The sequence below is a fragment of the Diprion similis genome, chromosome 13 (genome assembly GCF_021155765.1).
Source record: "Diprion similis isolate iyDipSimi1 chromosome 13, iyDipSimi1.1, whole genome shotgun sequence".
Classification (NCBI taxonomy): Eukaryota; Metazoa; Arthropoda; class Insecta; order Hymenoptera; family Diprionidae; genus Diprion; species Diprion similis.
The window spans coordinates 3,940,220-3,962,716 of NC_060117.1; the positions used below are offsets into that span (position 1 = coordinate 3,940,220).

General features: G+C 37.7%; 1 protein-coding gene across 1 annotated transcript in view; it reads right to left on the reverse strand.

The window, feature by feature from the left end:
- The window catches only part of LOC124414143 (synaptogenesis protein syg-2-like), a 244,172-nt gene that overhangs the window by 56,656 nt on the left and 165,019 nt on the right, over positions 1-22,497 (reverse strand). Inside the window, exon 3 of the mRNA XM_046895088.1 lies at positions 11,789-11,918. Coding sequence (XP_046751044.1) covers positions 11,789-11,918 — 130 coding nt within the window. The remainder of the gene's footprint in view (positions 1-11,788; positions 11,919-22,497) is intronic.

A 22,497-nucleotide genomic window follows, 5' to 3' on the forward strand; every position in this document is an offset into this window, starting at 1 on the left:
CCTCTTTTACATTCGACAGAACATTCGGTGTTTGTGGTACATGAAAAAGCACATTTTAATATCCTGCGTTATATCCTGTATTTAATTTATGGCGCAGAGGACTTCTGACAGTAGAACACCATATATTGAAAGTAAAAACTTGACGTGCAAAAGTGAAGAGCAAAAAAAAAAAAAGAGGAGACAAATATTCTTCAACGAAGGATAAACAAGTCAAAAAAAAAACGTCAAACGTTCTTCACTGTAAAATAAGTAAAAGTTACAGTATAATTAACTCAACAATCATTCTTTCGCACAAATAGTTAATTAATTTTTGTCAAAATCAATTAAAAAGTGAAAATGAAATTCTTATAATATTTCAGTAAATTTTTTTTTTTTTTTTTTTTTTTCTCTTTCAACTTTTTCAAACTTTGGTCACCAAATTCAGCGTCTTGGTCTTTCAACTTATGAAATTTGAATAAAATTCTATTGTACCATGGGTGCAATTCGGCCTCTCGAAATTTACGGTACACTATGGAAGCCATGGGCGAATATTAGGGCTCACCCATAACGCAATGCTCGGTGGGTAAAGGGGCGCGGTTGAACCGAAATTCCGACATTTCCATCACCCCGAGGGTTGTGTCCTGTGATCATAAACAGTGACTGCCAAGAATATTATCCAAGCCACTTTGCGGTTCGCAACGGATGCCGGGTCGCGAGGTCACTGCTGACCATGATACCGAGAACGACGGATAGAGGGGTCGTTTTATAAACCTTGAGGAACAAACATGGCCATGAATTTCAGGCCTCCAAAGGACTCCTACTCCTGCGGTTTACTTTACGATCAGATATTTCGCCCTATGATTGGTATTCAGGATCGTTTCATGCGTGAAAATTCAACTTCAGGGCTGATTCGAGTGCCCCGAGTACGGTGAAAAAAAAGGAAAAAAAGAAAAACACGAGCGGCTTTGGACTGACCGGACCGTGAGCCAGCCTTTAAACTTCCGGTTTTTTCTTTGCAGGTTCCAAGTTCATAGAACGAAAAAATTTTAATATCTAATTTGAATTTGGAATTACAAATTCAGATTCGTGATTCGTATTAGGTGAAAATATTACGACTTTTTATATTTTGAACGACGGTAATGGATCGGCGTGAAAAGTACTGGTCGATTCGTCTGACAAACTTTCGCGATGATCTCGAAATCGATAGAACTTGGTAGCCAAATAAAAAAGTTTGGGAAGAGTTTGGGAATGAAAAAAAAATTTTTTTTTAGTAATAAAAAATGTATAAATTTTGTTTTAAATAAATGTGCAAATTGGGAAAAAACATGATCGTTCATTGAGAAGAAGTAATAAGTAGTAAGAAGTACATGTTTGTCGTTAAGACATTGGGAAATCGCTTAATTTCCTGTAAAATTGAAATTTCGTTGCAAGATCCTGTAGATTTCAATTTATTTCATCCAACCGTTTCCAACATCATCGCTGGAGTTCGTCGTAAAGACATTATTCTAAAAACCTGTTTTCGGGATTCTGGCGTTTCGAAAACTCAAATGATATTGTGATACTTTCATCACAATATCACCAAACGTGATAAAAATTAAAAACATTCGTCCAAATACGAACAAATAAAAAAAATCGTACTGTTTTGAAAAATCGTGCTTGAAACAGGCGGAAATATTCCGCGAACCTTTTTCTTTTTTATTTTTCTATTTTGTGCGCAAGAATCAACTCGGAGGTGTGAATTTTTATCAAAAAGCTCTAGTATACGTGTCTCATTACCGAGCTCGGTCAAGGGGTTCGTTTAGCTCGACAAATGGAATAATTTCCTTTTCGTTGACGAGAACAATAGCCAAGATTATAGAGAGAGAGAGAGAGAGAGAGAGAGTGTAGCCAGAAGCCGGGGAGGCCACGGAGACCAGGACAGAACGGAATGGAATGGAATGGAATGGAAGGGGATGAAACGGGATAAAACGGGATGGGATTTCAGCCTGTGGTGAAGGCGCTGAGGGTATGCGGAATAGGACGAGCGTATAGCGGGAAATAAAACGGGGGATGAGGAGAGGAGGGATGGTGAGAAAGGGGGGGGGGGGGGGGGGGAATTCTGCTGCTACAGTAAATTACTCTCCCTCTCTCTCGCACACCGGGTCGAAAGCCTCCCCGTTTCTCACTTTTTTCCATCCCTTCTGTCTATCCATAGTTCTTTTTTTTTTTCTCCCCGATATATATATATATATATATATTTTTTTTTTTTTTCTTCACTTCAGAAATAATCAATTTTACTGTACGACTTGACTTTCGTGAAAATTGATCAGTATTTTTTTTTTCTTTTTGTTTATCTCGATCCAAGATTCGATTCGATCAGCTGATATCATTCCTTAATTTGACTTTTTTTACCTCCCAATTTCTTTTCATCGACACGATTTTAGCCGCTCAAGATCCAATCCAGAGTACGAAAATCAAAATAACTAAGAGTGAGGCTTATTTTGATATAATAATTTTTATTCAATATTTCCTAAACAATGACAATTATAGTAACTAACTTTTCCGTACCGTTCAATTTTTTTTTTTTTTCTTCCTTTTATACCGTCCAGATCTTTTTTTCAATTTTCTGAAAATACAATTGTTCGTAAAGATTCTTGAAAATTTATACATATAAACATAGCGTGCAATTACATCGTATAATGACTGCTTGTTTATCTTGTTGCATATTATATATATATATATATATGAAATGTGATGAATTGATGAAAGTTGAAAAAAAAAAAAAAAAACATTCTCGATTTTAAATTCTCCGGAGTTAAAGTCCTGAGCCTTAATCACCTGACGGGATATAAAGCAGTGAATACCGAGTTGTTTTTTTGAACAAGATAAATGCCCGGAGGTACGTTCAGCTTCCTCCGTTTTTCTTTTCTTCTTTAATTTCATCGTTTATTTTTCTCCATTTTCCTCCTTTTTTCACCCCCCCCCTCCCCCCCTACTTTCTCCCACCCTTAACAGGTTAGAAAACTGTTCCACTTCTTTTACGAACCCTAATAAATCCTTGGAAGTAAAAGAAAAAGAAAAAGAAGAAAAAGAAGAAGAAGCAGAAGATATCGCTGGGCTTAGATTTGACAGACGTTTGTTTCTTCAAAGAAATCGACTAGCATTTACAGAAGATATATATATATATATATATATATATATATATATATATATATATGTATATAATACAGTTACTTTCCGACGTGGATTTTCTTTCAGGAAAAGCGTAACGTCGGTACGAAAGTAACGTGCGGTTCGAGAAATGAGGATGAGGGTAAGAAAGAAGGGGAATCCAAATAACCGAAAGGATCCGTGCAGTAAATTGACAGAAATTCAGGAACCAGATCGGCGTGTTTCATTCATGTGTTACAAAAAATACTTGTTACGTTTTCAACCGTAAGAAATTCTTCCTAGGTTCGAATCATCATCTTTGATTGTACGCAGTTGATGCATCGAATTGATCGAAGGATTAATTGGTGCAATTGGTACCAAAGAGACCAGCAAAAAGACTTGAAAAAATGAATAAATTGAAGAAGAAAAATTAAAAAAAGATAAAAAAAAAAAAAACGTATAATCGTGAATATTCAAACTCCAAAAGCTCACACTATGACGTGACTGGAAGTCAAAGTACAGATCAGCGAAACGAAGACAGCGCAAATGACACAACAGATTTGAACACTGGATCTAACAGTGCGCGGGGGTGGGTAGGTACTACCTTATAATGAAAGCAATGTGTCTTCATTTGGTTCGTTTCACAGAAACACAGACCAGAATGGAACCGCACCGTCACAACTGCACCGCGGCTGCAGACGCTGGTATTCGTCTTCACACATTAGCACATAAGCACACTGGCTGTATGTAGTGTATCAAGGATAAATAGGACCCACAGTCTGAATCAAAAGTCAGGAAAAGCGAAAGAAGAGACTGTCTGAGTGGTAATCGATCGACAAAAACTGAGATAGAAAGAATTTGAGAAAAGGTTTCATGCTTAAAACACTCGAAATGCTTTTGATACTGTGCTGATATTTTTTGGATTGATTTTGTGGAGCTACAGAGATTTTCAAAGATCACGTGACAAAAAATCCCATAACCGCAGTTGTCTTCGGAGTAGAGAAGAATAGATTTTTTTAAACAAGGTACAAAAGATGTTGATCAAGGATTTCATTTGCATGTATCTCGTGAGATTTTTTAAATATTGTTCAGACAGTTTGTGGAAAAATCATCGACGAGTGAAAATCAGTCCAAAAATATCAGAACTGTTTCAAAGACACCGGACTTTAATCATTTAGAAGGTTGTAACCATAAAACCTTACCTCAAATTATCGACATCCTATGTCATCGGGTCATTGGAATCAGATGCCAATTACTGCTACTGCATAGTAGCTACGTTTTATCATTAACTCTTCAAAAGACTGGACTTCCTGATGATTCCAAAAATATCAGAACCGTCTCAAAAACACCGAACCTTAATCATTTAGATGGTTGTATTCATAAAACCTTTTCTCAAATTATCGACATCTTAGGTCATTGGGTCATTGGGTCATTGGGTCATTGGAATCAGACGACATCCACTGCTACTGCATAGTAGGTATATCGTATCATCAATTCTTCAAATGATTCGATGTCCTTTCCTAGTTTTTGACTCAGAGTGTAGTTCCGGTTCATCCTTAATGAATACGAAGGGGGGGGGGGGGGGGGGTGTCGAGGTAAGGTGTCTGCCGGGTTGGCCTCGCACCAACTCGGCACGAAGCCCCCTGTGTTTGCCACGCGGAGCCGAGAGGGTGGAACGAGACAATGGTCTTGCTTCTACAATACGGGTCGTTTGTATCAACTAGCGACTCTCTTGTTTCTGAAACAGGCCAAAGCTCGGTTTCCTCTACGTTTCTCCGGCCAACAATAGAAGGGTGTCTCTCTGCCCGTTGGGGGATGCCTTTCTATCTCCAGCTCATTCATCTCTGGTCAGCTTCTACCGGAGCTCTGATTTCGGATCACGAATTCTTTGAATCGGATCTCGTGATAGATCCTCGGAGACGAGATATAGCGTTTGTGTTCACCTGAGCCTGATCCTCTTCATTTCGGCTGGGTCTAACATGTGCGGCTTAGCAACTTCCGGCCAATATCCCAGGATACAGAAGTCGCAAGATGAACTCACAGTACCAAAAATTCGAGCTCCTGCTGTCCTTGAAACCTGATAGACGATACCTTTCAGCTTCACGTCCAATCTTTCAAGTCACTTCAAAGTCCCATCGAATATTTGGAAATCGTTGACCGTAAAATTTATCGAACTTCTAAAAAATCTTGAATTTGCTACACCTTGATCAATTCTTCCCCAACTTAAAGTGTTATTCCATTTCCGTGAACCTTGAGTACCAAGAACCAAATATATATGTAGCATCAACCCAATTCCAGAATTCGGTTCATACTTTGATGGACAACATTTTGCTTCCGCAAAGTGAATTGTCACAGTCCTGTATAATCGTGATAGAAACTGTACCGAGGAAGTGAATTGAACGGTTTTCGTCAGGCTGATGTGATCAGTAATTGATTAGACAGCAGTGATGTGCGGAAAATATCTGTCAGAAGACTGTTTAATTTCGATAACCATCGGAATGAAGGGTGAGTGTGGAGAAGCTTACGATATTCGTTTGTGTTTCACTTGGCATAGTTTTTTTTTTTTCTTTAGATGGGATCAAGGCCGTTTTATCCAACGAATCTATATTAAATATTAACCCCCGTTATACGGGGCGGAATTGTGATGGTGCAGGCAGCTTACGCGACGCGTCGAGTCGTATCAGATAAGAGCGATAAGTGATCGGTCATTCGAGCGGCGGCCTTGCCCTCGCGCATAAGAATATAGGGGAGGAAAAAAATGGTTGAAAATAATCATATTTTTCCACGTAACGTGGCCTGGTATCGATGAGCCCCAAGGCCTACGGTCTTTAAGGTGCCCATAAAGACGCGTTGTACACCTCGAAAACGCGGGGATGCAAAACTCCTACACCGCTCAAGCAATCAGAGTGAAACTTGGGCAGTTAATGCCTTATTTTGGCGAAAAGTGGAGCGTCTTTTCACTTTTTCAAAATTTGGAAAAAAATTTTACAGATTGGTTACCACCCACAGAAATTGGCCAAATTTTCGCAGTCGCACTGAATGGATCGAACTATCCGGTATGACGCCATTCGGCGGTGTTGAAATACACATTTTGAGCTCATTCCCATGGAATTTTATGGAGAAATGACGAAATGGCAGCTGATCTGGTTTTCAATTACGAAGAACACCGAAATCTCATTTTGGTGACATTTCGTTTTCAAGGTGTACAACGCGTCTTTATAAGAACCTTAATCAGGTGGATTCCAAGACACGCCTATTAATTTTTCAAAACCAAATCAAAAACTTGTACGTTCTGTTCTCGAACTTCGACTCGAAGGAACTGATCCGATCACCCGGCAAGACAATTTCCTCCTCCCGACAGTCCGGTTATATACCACCTTAAGAGATGTCCAACTTCAGAGATAATTCAAAAGTCAGACATCAGTCGTTCTGTGCTCTGTATCAACTCTTTATCTCAAGGAAAATCGCATCAATCATTCCCAAAAATTCAGCATAGCTGAGTTTCAGGCTTTGCTTTTGATCGGGTCGCGATATCTGGCTGATTTTTTCAACATTCTCTGGGGCGAAAAAAATGTCGCCGATCATTGTTCAGCCGGGAAATTCGGCTCGAGGTTCGTTCGAGGCTTCGCCGTGCTTCATGGCAGCTTTAAATGGCTTGCGGCTTGCGGCCTGTGGCTTGCGGCCTCGGCTTTGGCTTTGGATTTGGCTTTGGCTTCGGCTTTGGCTTGACAAGTCGGCGCTGCCCAGATGACCCATATTAGCTTAAAGGAGGCTTCGTAGTTTGCCTGTGCAACTCTCATATCCGATCTGCCAGCGAACTGCTGCCAACACAGAGTACCAAAAATCACTTCAAACTTTCCTAAAAAAATTTATAAGTTGTGGTTCTGGTTCGTCGAAGAGTGTGTCGATAATTATTTCACGTCATTGGACTCAAACTTGACGACACGTTTCATTAAAAATTAAAAATTGCCAAACTGGGATATCAATCATCCGATAATAATTCATGGGCAAAAACGTAAAAACACGTTTTTTTCAAATCGCAAGCTCAACTCACAAGAACCACACAGAGACATGCTTCTAGTCTCTCGTAACAAGACCAACTTTTGGAAGCAGCCCCTAAACCGATGTTTACCAAGAAAATATAAAATTTGCCAAATCAAGTGAAAACTGAAATTGAAATTTCCAATTATGAGAACTGTTCATGACACGGCTGTCGCAGAGGGTGAAAACCGGTGTGAAGATAAAGCCCAAAGTTTCGTTTCATCAGAGAGCATTGTCTCGTAGACTGGACGAAGTGTGTTGTTAGTTTCGTTCGGTTCACCGGTTGCACATAATAATTGTGTCACAATTGAGAGCCAAGCTCGTGATGAAGGTGAAATTGAGGTGCGGTTGCGGGGCGATTTGACCCGGTTATGAAAGGACGGTGGCTGCAAAACGCGCCGACATACATCGGCGTGATCGATACAGCAACCCCTGTAATAATAATTTTAACCAGAGAAGCGAAATTGGCCAGTGCTTACCAATCACGGCCGGTGTTCGAAGCCCTTTGAAACTTCCTTTGAAACTGAAGAGCTTGATGCCTTCGCCCGGTGGCTATGCGTTTCCAGAAATTACCCGAAAGTTGTATCACGCCAGTTCCGGTCTCGTGTCCGTAGATTATACTGGGATGTTTGCAATTAATCCTTATCCCACTGTCACTGATCCCAAACTCCTAATCGACGCTTGTAGTTCCTTTCCACCCATGTTTCAACTGAACTAACGAGTTTTCCATCTAATGACGAACCGTCGTCTGCTGCCGTTGTGGGTACCGATCTGTTTCGTAATCCGTTCCCATTTCGTGGTGATGGATGTTCGGATCCCACTTCTTCCTGTTCTTCGAGAAGACCATGAAATGTAGTCAGACGTGTATTTCCATGACCATATGAACGACGATATGAGAAAACTGAAGTTTTCGACAATTGAACACGTTTATACTTTCTCTGGACACGTGATAAGACCTGTTTCGAATTGGAACATGAATGTCCTTTCAACTTTGAAGCCAAGTTACTAAGAAACAAAAGAACGTAGAGCATTTTCGCGACCAGATTCGGATTCTGGATTCAAAAGCCCATTGGATACACCTGGTTTCGTATCATGACACGATGCTGCTGGCCCACGTCATTGGGGCTTCTGAAGTTCGTAGGCGGATCATTTACGTGTAGAAGGCACCGTTACGTTCTAGATAAAATCCGTGAATGTCACTGACGGTGTCGGATGCAGAATCCTACTAGCAGCAAAAAATAAACGCGTAATTGGATGCCCGGAGTGTTTTTGATGCGAGAAAAATCCGTTCAATTCGTTTCCCAATTTCGTACAAGTGGTGGTGGAGGTACGTACTGCCTGTACGAGTGTTCAGAAACGGGCGATTGAATGTTTCCCGGCTGATTTTTGTGCCAACCAACGAAACACACTTCAAGATTTTTCCCCAATCATTCGGTAGTTCGTTCATTTTTCGCAGACTCGAAGCGTTTCTCAAGATTCTCGAGGGCTGTCCAACTGCTTAGACGCTCCACCAGAAACGGGTCGTTATCGCATCGATGAGCCAAAAACTCCAATTCCTATACGGGAAGAGGACATGTGCAGGCTGGGAGGGGATATTCAAGTGCGAAACTCCATTCAGCGGTTCCATCGGTTCCTCATTCAACATTTACCACCCCTAGAAAGCGTATCCGTGTTTCAGTTTCGTGCTTTCATTGTACACGTCGGTGGCTTCTATCTACCTGAAAGCTTTGGATTCAGACCAGATTTTCATTCTCAAAGTGCGGATCATGTCTATACGCCCGTCGGGGATTCCGAAATTCGACCTTCACATTCTTTTTTCAAGATGCTACATGAAAATATGAATATATTCTTATTCCGAAAAGCCAAATCCTTCAAGATCGTTCCAAAATTGCTAAATAACGATTTTTCACCCTGATCTATTATTACGTTAAGGGAAGACTAAAGTAAAATTTTCATAATATCGAATTTTTAATTTTTGAAACAAGTGAAGAAAATGTAATAAAAAATTCCTCAAAAAAAAATTTATATCAAGGTAGTATGTGTCCTAAAAAAAAAAATTTTCAATCATCTGCGACGAAAGTGCTATGCTCAAAAAAACTTTTGGCAGAAAATTTTCCCGCGTAACGTGCGTTCCCAAAAGTTCCTTGCGCGTAGACTTTCATCGCTGGAGATTGAAATTTTTTTTATCAGAACACGTAATACCGTGATGTAAATTTTTTTCGAAGAAATTTTTCATCACATCTTTTCTAGTCATTTAAAAAAACAAAAACTCGATATCACCGAAATTTCACCGAAGTCCCCCCTTAACGTAACCAACTTCAGCCTCATGGGATGTAGGGGAGGGTAGCGCGCCCCCCCCCCCCCCCCCCCCCCCCCAAGCCGGTTATTACTTTTTTTGGTTTTATACCAATTTCACCGAAATTTTGCCAAAACTCTAGAGAAAAAACAAAAAATATCAATTTTTTTCTCGGACACGACAGCCCCCCTTTAAAAAATGGTAAGAAAAAAAAAAAGAACATCGATTTTTCCCAGGATATTGTAAATTGGCCTGAAACTAGCCTAACCGGATGAAAACTGTAAATTTACAACAATGGAAGAATTATTTTTTTACAAAATTTTTTCGGATGCTCCACTACACCCCAGATATCTCACATCGGTCTAAAACTAAGTAAATACCTGAAATTCACGATAATTTGGCAAAATAGAAAGTGAGAAAAAAAAAAAAAAATTTCCCGTCAAATTTTTTAGGGGTGCCTTTTGCCCCACCCTACCCAATACAATTCCAAGACTTGGCATTGTCATCACGGCCGGTTGGTCGCTTCGTTCGCCGATGCACGCGGCTGATGATAATTAATACACACCGAAAGCGTGAAGGTACTGCGAAACAGGCGTTATTTTCACGGGGTGGCGGGTGGAGTCAGCGAAGGGTTGAAAGCCGGTACAGGCTGTAAACGCGCGGTAGGTTATACGGTGATGAACGCGCCCCCTCTACGCCGCCAATTATCGTCTGGCATCCCCGGGGCGATGGGCCGAAGAGCCGGCTCTAGCTACGTGGCGTTTATAAGCAGCGCCCTGCAGACGACTGACGAAATTCGCCGGGGCACCAGCCACCCCCATCCAGCGAGCCAGTAAGCCCCGCGTTTACCTGTTAATAAAACAACCCCGTTTCACGACCCTCGCACATAACGTCTGCCCCACGGCTCGGATCCACACATCATCTTACAATGCTCCCTAATAAACAGTACGATTTGCGAGAAGGGGTGAAAGGGGGTGGAAGGACTATTTCATGCCCCTATCTTTGCCCCCCTTTTCTTTCATTCTTCTCGTTTTCTGCCTTTTTTTTCATCCTCCCGTACACGCACAGTCTCTTTTTCTATCTCTTTCCTCTCCCTCCAACCTCCACCCCCTCTCGTCGGGGGATGAAGCGAGGCTGTAACCTGTTGACATGCTCCCCTTAGTACAACCTAAGGTTTATCTCATTCAATCAACTCTCGTGTGACCCGATTACCGAGATCGCGATACGTCGGTGGATACATTATCCTCATGGACACTCGCCTTCAGGAGATACCCACCCCCGGGATATAGGGTGTTCTCCCTTAACGGGCGACGAGATTTTTCGGGATATTCGTTCGTCGTTAATTACGCCAGGGATCGTTGTCAACTCTCGAAATTTATCATTTCTCATCACCTTTGGTTAGGTGAGGAGGGTGGTTTTGGGCGATAACCAATATTTCAAATTTCAAAAAATCCTCGCGTTCTCCAACCTCCGGAATACGATAAACTAGTTTTTAGGAAAGTGAATGTTCGAGAAACTCGAAAAATCTGAGACTTACTGGATTTTACAACGCATTAATGGGCATGAAAAATAGTCACGTTTCGTTTGATTTCAACTTCCGGTTTCAAAGGAAGTCAATCGTTCTTTAATGTTTTATTTGAAAACAAAATTTATAGCTTTTGTGTTTTAGCAGAAAAAAGTTTTCTAGTTTTTCTTCGATAAATTTTTCACTTTGATGCCAAGTCCTGTCAGTTTCATGTTTTTCATTCGATCGTTTTTCAGAACACATCAAAGAACAATATCGCAAAAAACTGTTTTTCCGGCTTGTTTATTTCGTTTTTATTCAATCTTTCGGACGCAAAATCACATCAATTTTATGATTAAGTATTTTTGGCCAATTACAGATTCAGTTATTTTAAAAAAATTCATCGAATTCCAGTTACATTATACCGATTTCGAAAGCTCCTCGAATTTTAGTTTCAAAATTAAACTGTAAGTTGACAAGCATTTTTATTCGATTTGTATTTTTCATTTTTTATTCATTTTAAAATTCAATATTCAATTCAAAATTTCTCCACAAAACAATCAAACATTATCACTAACTGTTTTTAAAACCGATTCGTACTCCAAGGCCTGATATTCTCAAAAAAACACACGAACTAAATACTGAAGTCAATAAATTTAAGGATCACTTATTTCTAACTTCACCCCTACACCATAACAAGAAATTTAGTCCCTATAAGCAACGAAAAAATGGGACAGAAAAAAAAAAAAAATCTTCCATCATAATTTTTTAACCACATGAGATACGAAACGCTGATTATATTATCATCAGCTGAACATCGGCATTGTTTATTTACTCACCTATAAATTGGTGTGATATCGTTTTTGTACCAGACGACGAGAATAGCGGAATCATTTTCCTGCGGGGGTTTCAAGTCGCAAGGAAGGACCGCCGTTCCATGCTGAACTGCTCTGACCTGGAGGGGTGGTCCTAGAACAAAGAATACAGGAATAAATAATAATAATAAACAACAGTTTATACAAGCGCACGAAGCCCGAGATTACTGGATTAATAAAGGAATTAAACTATTTTTGGGATTCCGTGAGGCAGGATTATCAAAATAAAAGAATAAGGGTTGAAAAACTTGGATATCTTTTTTCGATGAAATTTTGAAGACTCTATTGTAAATGGTGAAGACTTTTCTGAAAATAATCAAATGATTAGAACTTGAATGGTGAAATTCGAACCTTTTTCTTGGACCTAATTATTATTGTCAATAAATAATGAGGTTGAGAATAATAATAATTGCTCAAAAATCGTATCGAGTACCGTCACCGTCACAAATTTACTCTTATCGAATTCCAAAACGTGTGAAAAACATATTGCAAATCGACGAAGCTTTTGGAATATGTATTGCAAATAATTGACTTGCATTAACTTTTTCACCTCAAGGATGTGTAAAACAGATTTAAACACGGAAACATCATGCAGCAAAAGTCCAAAAACAAGTGAAGTACATCGAGTTTAATCCAGCTAAAACAGTATTTCCTTACAGCAGAAGAAATTTAAAAACAAAAACAATAAAATTTAACCGCTAACTGATAATTCATTTTTTATTCAAAATGGATATCAATGGATGCGTTTTTTTCACTCCAAAAATGATTCCATAATAGAATCTCTTCAAATTCATCGGTAACAATTGTGCCACGATGGGAGAAATTTATTGTTCTTTGAATTATATAGGGAGGGGGGGGGGGGGGGGAAATAGACCCCATAAGAAAATAATGCCCATATACTTAATTTTTTTACTCGTTATACTACTTTTTAGCCCCTTGATACATTAAAATTCAAAAGTTTGAAATGTGGGGCAAAGTGGGCCCCTTAAAAAAATAATTAGTAAAATGAGAATAAAATGTTTAGTTTTCGTATGAAAAATTATGTTGAATTATTATCTAGCTTTCTCGAAGAAAAGTGATTTAAGTAAATTCAAGTTGAGAAAATTATTTAACTTTGACGAGTTGAGAGTAAAGCATAATTTGAAACGTTTCGCCTTATGTGCTGAGCAATTACTTGACTAAATGATTTCCAAACAATTCATATTTAATAAAAAGTTCAGCTGATTAATATTAACAGTTGTTATTTAAAAAATATCAGAACACGCACTTTGCCCCGAAATTGTTTGAGATTTCAAAAATTTTAAAGTGCCCACTTTGCCCTCCACCCTTCTCTTCTACCGTGTTAAGGAAATACTATTTCGCCTAAATTCAACTTGATTTTAACTTACGGTTTAAATTTCAAGCCTTCGATACATCAAAAATGTCTATTTCTCCATCTCTTCGACTATCCCATAATAGGTTTATTGTTAGATAAATTCTTATAATCCCGACGCGTTTTGTTAATGAAAAGTTTTTCAGCTTGATTCTCCTCGCTGAACGCATTGAGAAAGGATAAAAAAAGCTGAAGCCGAAGAAATTATAAGGGTAGAAAATGGATCAGATAAGAGTCTAAGGTGTAGCCAAAATTAACGACAGCAGGGTTCGCCGATGGCCGGAAGTTCGTGCGATGGCTGAGCGTCCGTCTGCAGTGAGTTCCTGTGACCCGGTTGATCGGATCGAAGAGATAGTCCGACGGTCAGAGTCACGTTTCGAAGAATTCACGGCTCCCCCCCTCCCCCCCTCCCTCCAGGGTCGGATAAGAATAGAAAGAAGAGACCAGAACCTGGTCTTTCAACTCGTTCCGAAGACAATTACAGTCCTTTCACCGAAGAACGGTCTGCAACTTCCTCAGTGGAGCGGTGCTGCACTAGATTCGTGCGGTTCACGAATGCCAACATGATATCAAAAACTTTTAACCATGAGGAATGAAAGGGGCGAGGAGGAAGGGGAGATGGAGGGAGAAAAAAATAAAATAAAAAAAGAACTCCGGAGACGTAGGCGGTTGCATTATTGCGAGCCGTCGAGCAACCCTTTCGGCCATCTCGTAGGGTGAAAAAAACATCCCCCTCTTGGGGGTGAGAGATGGTGGGAGTTGGGGGTTGGGGGTAAAAGTTCCGAAGCTCGTTGAATGTACAAGCTGGTATGCGAATAAAGGGGTGGAGGGGGGGGGGATGGAGGGGGAGGAATGAATTCAGGCTTAATACGAAAATTTTTTTCATTTAACGGAGGAACATAATCCTCCCATTCACCCGCCGAGTTTTCAGCTTTTGAAGGGTAAACAACGTCTAATTAAGGCCGATAAAACGGTTGGTACGGGTTTTACTTTATTCTGAATTCGTGTGTTTTTTTTTCTTCCTTTTCTTCTCGTTCGTTTCGGTGAGAATTTTTTTCTTTTTTTTTTTTTCTTTTTTTTTCGGTTTTTCTCGTCCTTCGGGAAAAGCTCAAGTTACTACGAGTAAAATTACGCGCGGATCAAAAACTGGATCACTCGTTTCTTGTTGATGATCGAAAACAGTGGCAACATGTTTTACAAAATTTTTTCCAACACTTTATATTATATCCTCAAATTATGGAACGAAATCAAAAAATTACTAAAAAAAAAAAAAAAAAAAAAAAAAAAAAACAGCGAAAAAAAAAACAATGAAAATCCTAACCGATTTTTTGAGACTTTACTATGTTGAATAACCTTTTCAAAAGAATTATTCACACGAATTTTAATGAATTGTTTTATCGGGCATTTAAGAACCGATAAATTGTTCGTTATATTTCAGTTTTGTAATTCCCTAAATCGCTTCTGGTATTGAGAAATAATAATATCCTCGTTTAAAGTTCGGATTATATAATATCAAATTCTGTTTCGTTGAATTTCGTTTTTCGAAAACCGTCTTAAATTGAAAAATTTTACGTATTCACATTCTCACGAGTCAGAAGCAACGTCTAACGATAATTTCGATCGTTGTTTACAAGTTTGCAAAGTGTTCAAAAAGAATTTTACCAACTTAAAGAATGTTCGCACGGAAGAATTTTATGATTGTTCAATAACCCAAAATATGCAAATAAGTGTTGTCTGTTGTTTATCAATTGTTTCAAAATTTTCTTTCGCTATTTGAGCAAATAAACGATCATTTGAGTCATTCATAAAAGTAGTTTTGGAAGAAAAAAATTTGGCTTACATAACTCTAAGAACAATAAAATTCAATAGAAAAACAACTCAATCGTACAGTTTTGACAGTGCAATTCTTTAAAAAAATATTTTCTCAGAACAAAAATATTGCCCGCAACCGAAATATCAATTTTTCAATTTCGCAAAAAAAAAAAGAACATAACAAAAAAAAACAACTCCCAACATTAATAAGAATTCAAATCACACTCTTTATACACCGTAAAAAGAATAGAAAACAACAAATTCGTAAGAAAAAAAAAAAAATCAAATCGACGACGCTGCGGAAGATATTGAAAAGCGAAAGAAATTATTTGGATCGTTCCAACGACACTCGGATAAATGTTATAAATATATGCGGACTATCAATTCCATGAACGATTATCGGATGCAAGGGAATGGAATATTCTTTGTTCTGTTTTTCCATTTCATATTTCGTCATCCCCCCCCCTCCATCACCCCCGTTCCTCTCTTATTCCAATACAGCTTGAGCATCCCCATCTATTCACCTGTTCGCAGCAGATTCCACGCGAATATAGCCGGTGCAGAATCGGCTGCACCTGCAGCTTCCGGTAGAACAGTGGATGGTGAATGCATGCACAGTGCAGGGTGCAAAATACGAGCTTCGATCGCGGATTTCAACGGTCCGGTTATTCCTGTCTGTACTCACTCCTTTTTCCACCCCTCCTCATATATTCTCACGATTCTCCTTTCTTTTTCACAATCGTCATATATATCTATGGATGTGCATATAGTTACGGGTGTAGGTACATAGAGATGCTCCCTGTCAACATTTTTCTGTAGGATGCAGACGATGCGTATCATTTTTCCACCCCCTTCCCTCTCTGCCTCTCGATGTCGATCCAGCTTTACAATTTCTGGCTTTAACAAGAAACAACAGTTTGGTGTCCTTCTCTGATTTCGTTGAGACTCATGTGTATTAGAGAACATTTAAAACTAAGAAACACGTCTTTTTTTTTAACTGCGGAAAAAAGGTTTAAAGGGGTGAAAACGACCCCTGAGGATGGGCACCAAACGGGTGGATTTCTTGATGCACTTGATGGATTTGAATGAAACCAAAGTTGGAATATTTCATTAATAAATAGAGACATTTCAGTGTTTTTTGATTATGATTACAATATTCTGTTGTAATTATTAATTAATTTAAATGCAATTACAATTTTTCTGTATAATTATTATTAATGACATTTTCGGTACGTTTGATGTCAGTTTAATGTATCGATTTCCGCCTATCAAATTGCCAATATTTCTGCATAATTTTAAAATCAGGTGAATTGAACTTCGTCATCAACTCGACCTTTGACAGTCGTAAAATTGGAAAATATACAATTTTTTCCGCAAATCCAGCCACCGTATACTTCACTATGCAATCTGACGAAGAAGAAAATAAAAATGTAAAATTAGTTATTTGATCATCAATCATCCTAGTGCGTTTAATCCCGGAAAGCTGCATAACTGAATCGTGAAATTAGAGGTAAACGGAGTATCTATCTCGTCGCTAAAAACGAACAAACAAAAAATAAAAAAAAGACACAAAACATTTAAAAAAATTGCAATCGAGGTAACAAAATTCCTAGAATTCTAAAGAAACGATTAATGATAAATCAAAATCGTTCTATCGCGTATAATTCGGACGAATGCAATCAACAAAAAAAAAAAAAAAACAAAAAAAAAAAAACAAAGTCGATCCCAAACGTTTAAAAAAATTGCAATCGAGGTAAAAGAATTCTTAGAATTCTAAAGAAACAATTAACGATAAATCAAAATCGTTCTATCGCGTATAATTTGAACGAATGCGGTGAAAAAAGAGCAAAAAAAAAAAAAAAATTGCAAAAAAATAAAAAATAAAAAAAAAAAGCAATTCACCAACAATACCAGCCGCCACAAAATAATTCTTTACAAAATGAAACTCTCCTTGCGATAAAAAAAAAAAACTCACATCGCGTTCAATTTCGCATTATATTATACAGGTATCAGCAGCCAGCGTCTCGTTCTGCGTGTAGATCGTAATTTTCCTTTCCAACTTTTTTGTTTCGTTTTTTTTTTTCTTCCTCTTCTTTTCATTTTTATGTTATTTCTTTTATTTAGTTTTCTTTTTTCTTCTCTTTCCACCGCTATCCGCGACCTCATCGACCGAGCTCGAACGCCAAGGTCCGCAACAGGCGCCAAGGACGTTTTCACAAGGGGGTTAAATCCTTGGCCAGGTGAGCGTGTCACCTGCGACCGATCCAGGATTATAACCAAGCACGTATACATATATCGTCCGCCATGCGGTATGTAACCGTATAATCTTATTATGTAGGTATATTATATATGCTCTACATACCTACAACTAGTTCTATGCCGGCTCGTTTCGCACGTGCGAAACAAGCCACGAGGGTTTATTTACGGGGGGTATTAGGGGTGTGTATTATGATAAACGAATGTACACCATAGATCTACACGAGGTAGAATACAACGAGAATAACCACTTGTTTCTTGTTCGTTTGAGAATTAGAAAGATTGCGAAAATTCTTCTCATTTTGTCATTTTATTCTTTCGATAATTTTAAAAACATTAATTTTTTCACCTCGGTCCGATTTTCTCGACAACAAAAGCAAATAAAAATTTTTACTTCGATAAGAATTTTTTTTATTTATTTTTTTTTCATCTTTGGTATAAATAAAATCAGATTTGCAACAGTTTGGAATTGAACTCAAAATATGATTCTAGAGCAACTTTTTATTTATTTGTTATTTTTTTTTTTTTTTTTTTTCTTCTCCAAATTTATTTTTACATTTATTGATATATTTGTTCTCATTTTGCAATCGTTCGAAACTTGTGAAACAATTGAATAGATTCAAAAATCAAGTTCACTTTAGATTTTCCTTCCGAAATTCAATGTGAACGACAAATTTAAATGTTCTCTGTCAACGCTTGACAAAATTATACGAAAAATCTGAGAAACGATGAAAAGAAAGTAAGAAAAAAAAAAAAAAAAAACATACACACACTCTCACAATCAGTGAGATAACAGGATCATTCATCTTATTCATTATCCTTCCAAAGCTAATTGTAAGTTTCATCCCCCCGAAATCAATTTGGTATCGAAAAAACCTTTTTGTTTTCCCATTGTGTAAGTCACGTGTATAGTATAATCAGCGAGAGAGAGAGAGAGAGAGAAAGAGAGAGAGAAAAGGACGTGGTAGTTTAAAAAAAGGGTTGGCGGAAAGGGGGTGGGGGGTGGCAGTATCCATTCGACCGGCATTGCGTGGCTCAAATCCTTCCAAGGATTTGAAAAGAGTTAGGGAGAGGCGGGGCGGATATCCAGGGGGCTCAAGAGGGTGACAGCAAGGGGGAAGGGGTGCTGTTTTCATAAAGATACCCGGAGCCCGGAGGATATCCGTACACGAGACCGAAGCGCGGGTCCTTTGGCAACGGGAAATTTTATCCTGCTCCTTTTCTCTCCTCCGGAATATCGCGCGCGAGAGTGTGTTTCTTGCGTCTATGTGTCGCCAGGATCTCGTTCTTACCTATTCTTATTCTCATATTCCTTTGCTTTTTCTCGCTTCCCTTAACTCCGACGGTGAACGTGTAGGTATAGCCTCTAGGCCGATAAATCGATACACTTGCGAATTTTTGCAGATGATAGCTAAGCATCTTATTTTTCGGACCCTTTTTCAATGTCAATATATATATATATATGGATTGGGGTGGCGCAAAAAAACCGACTATTTTTTTTTTTATAACTCTCGTGTGACAAAATGTTAGTTTTTGATGTTTTAAAAACCTACTCCAAAGGACAGTTAAAAAAAAAAAAAATTTTGAGGGGTCACTCCAAATTTTTTAAAATGTCAAAAATCGTCAAAAAATTAAATCGAAAAAATTGTATTTTCAGTATTTTGTTTGATTTTTTATTCATGTCGTGGTGTATCGTTATCGATTATTTCTTACTAAATTGAAGAAAAAAAAATTTATGAAATTTTAATATGAATATTAAAAGGTCGCTCGAAAAGATCTGAAGAAATGCACCAAACAATTGAAAAAAAATTATGAGCGACATTTCAAAATTCAAATTTTGAACTAAAACTTTCGGAAACTTATTTTTTTTTGTCTATAAGATTATACCGTTATGAGAAAAAAAATTGAAAAAAAAAATCGATTTTTGATGATTTCTGACGTTTTAAAAAATGTGGAGCGACCTCTTAAAAATTTTTTTTTTGAACTGTCCTTTGTAGTGGGCTCTTAAAACATCAAAAACTAACATTTTGTCACACGAGACTCAAAAAAAAAAAAAAAAAAAATAGTCGGTTTTTTGCGCCACTCTAATATATATATATATATAAATCAACAAAACTTTGCTAAGGGTTGAAAAATTGTATTGGCTTTTTAACCTCAAGATTAATTCAGTCTACTCAAAACCTTAGAGAGTTTGTTGAAACTTGTAAAAACTATCCGTTTTATTTTCACTCAAATTGTTTTACCCTCTTTTTGTTTTTCAAGTAAAAACCTATAGCTACCAGTATTTTTTTTTTTTTTGTTTTGCCCGGCTGCGATTTCTACCGTCGTAAAAGGGTGCATTCACAAGGGTAAGAAACCCCGCGACTGGACGAGTTTACCTCTTTTCTTATACACTGTGGTTAAGGCAACTTGTTTCACCGAAAAGTGTTTCTCCTTTTATTACGAAAGTCGAAAGAAAATATCCCCACAACTGAAATTTCCCATGGGCAACACGCCCCGAGCTAGACTGCCCATGATCACAGTAATGGAGGAACAACTGGACGTCTATGAAAATCCTCATGTTGGGTTGGATCGTCGTTTGTATGAAATTACACACGTAATCAATATGGGCCGAAGTGAAGGATGTCAGGATAATCAGAAGGTAAGAATAGAGAAAAAATTAACTAACGCATTTTATCGAAATATTTTTACCCATCAGTTGGATTCCCCACTTGAAAAATATTATCGAAATCAAATCCATTCGTAATTTTCATCAATAATTTCACGTAAAACAAAAATTACGAATTAATTATTGCAGGATTATTCTGGCTTGAAAAAAAATCGTTTTAAATAATTACCTTGCCGATAAAAAATTGTCTGCATAGGATAATTTTTCATACTGTATAGTGAATTCAGTCAAACTTTAGTGAAAATTAATCGTTCATTTGGAGTATAATTTTCTGTACAATTATTATACGTAAGTATGAGATAATTTGAGGATAAATAAAATTATCTTATGATATAAATTGATATTGAATAATTTTATAGAATAATTCATTGTTCATCTGCGTCGGATTATTTTAAAATTTGGTATTCCTCGTGAAAGACTCGACGATGAATAATTTTATAATTTATTTTAGGCACCTGCAGACATTTCCAATTCTTAGTTTGGGAGTATTTCAAAATAGGACAAAATTTCATTGAAAATAATTTGCTGCAATGATAAGTTTTCAAAATTTCGAATATCAAACTTGAGGATAATAATTTCACTTGAAAAAACTGCGCATCAATGCGAAATAAATTCATGACTACATGTATCTGACGTGATAAAGAATAATTTTGACCGAAATAAACACTTCAAATTCAAGTTAAAAAATTTTGGACTCGAAGGTTACCGCCCATCGCGCAGGATTAGCGATTTAGATCGGTAAAACAGGTCAATGAGCTCTGCCGATCGTGCAGCAAACGCACGTGTAACTCATGCAGAACGCAAATCGGAATCGGAATATTAATTTCAATCGGTAAAACAGAATGATAAACGCATCTGTAACGCATGCCGGACGCAGATCGGTATAAACTTATTAATTTCAATCGGTAAAACAGGTTAATGTGCTCAGCCGATCGTGCAGCAAACGCACGTGTAACTCATGCAGAAAGCAAATCGGAATCGGAATGTTAATTCCAATCGGTAAAACAGAATGATTAACGCATCTGTAACGCATGCCGGACGCAGATCGGTATAAACTTATTAATTTCAATCGGTAAAACAGGTTAATGTGCTCAGCCGATCGTGCAGCAAACGCACGTCTAACGCATGCAGGACGCGTGCGAGACAAAGAGAAGGAGAGAGAAGAATAGGGCGCGGGGGGGGGGGGGGGGGGGGAGGGTGGTGAATACGTGGTAGCATAGCGAGTCCTAACAGGGGTTAGCGGCTAACTAAAGTTGTACGGCTTCTTGACACTGTCTGACCCACGGATCATCGGATCATCGGCTTAGCTGGCAGCGAGCTAACTCGGCGCGAGGCGAGGGCGAGGCTAGCTGGCATCCGGACAAGGGATTCCCCGGAATATGTAGGGAGAGCAGCAGCCACGAACTGACTAACGAACTACTTATTCTGTGCCATTCTACGATATACGTTAAATTTTCCGTTTCAGGGGCTGACGAAGTGGGGAATTCTTGGAAACAGACGGTTGTTTTATGTACCTACCTAGAAACTTGTATGGAAAATCGTGGATGACTATTCGAAAACCTTTTTTGCAATGCCAAATTATTTATTTAAATAGGAAACTTTGTTGCGATCTAAGAAAAAAATCTTGTATTAATTTTGGAGTACTTTACGAAATACTGGTGTAAAAAATGTTTATTAATAAAACAATTGTTTTATAAATAAAATTCTCCTGTATTCGTTGTGGATTTTAGAAAATTTTCAAATATGTAAAATTATATTTAATGGTGGAAAATTTTTAGTAGAAATACCATGAAGAAACATAAACAAAATAATAAAAATGACCGGAAACTTGAACGTGTTACAGAAATTTCTGTCCGATTCAGTGATCAGCGTTGGAAATTTTGATTTCCATGCTTGGTATAAGTTCTTCTAATTTTAGTAACGAAATTTGCAAAGTTTTTGCGAGAATTTAGCTTTCGAGGTTGCATCATAAGTTCCGAACTCTAAAAACGAACTACACGAAATTTGTTAATCATCAATTGGGTATAAAAATTTATTATCGCAAGAACCAATCTTTGAAAAATATTTAATGCAAATTTTAACGTTACAAAATAAAAAAAAAAAATACATTTTTGGGATACTTTGACCTACGTACATTCCTTGACCTCTTGTATTTGGCCCGAAATTTTTTATATGATTCTTCTGACTACGAAAAAGAACTAGTTTTTTTTTTAAATATTTTTTCGACACGGCTTGAATTTTCTAGAATTTTTCAAAACCATCTTATCGATCGAGACAATTTAAAAATCTGAAAAAATTCTTGAAATTCTTTTAAATTTTATGCAACTATTTCACGATTTGCCATTTTTTTTTTTTTTTCATTAGCAAAATGAAGCGGAAAAAAATAAATGCCCAGCAAAAAATGTAAAAAAAATTCTCAACAATTTCATGTGAAATATGAAAATCTGTCAGCAACCATCCGTACTCAAACGACTCCCGCGTCTAATTTTGTTGAATTTTTTTCTTTCGGAAAAAGCTTGCAAACTGTGAGAAGAAAAAATTTCTTGACTCTGGTTTAAAGCTCAA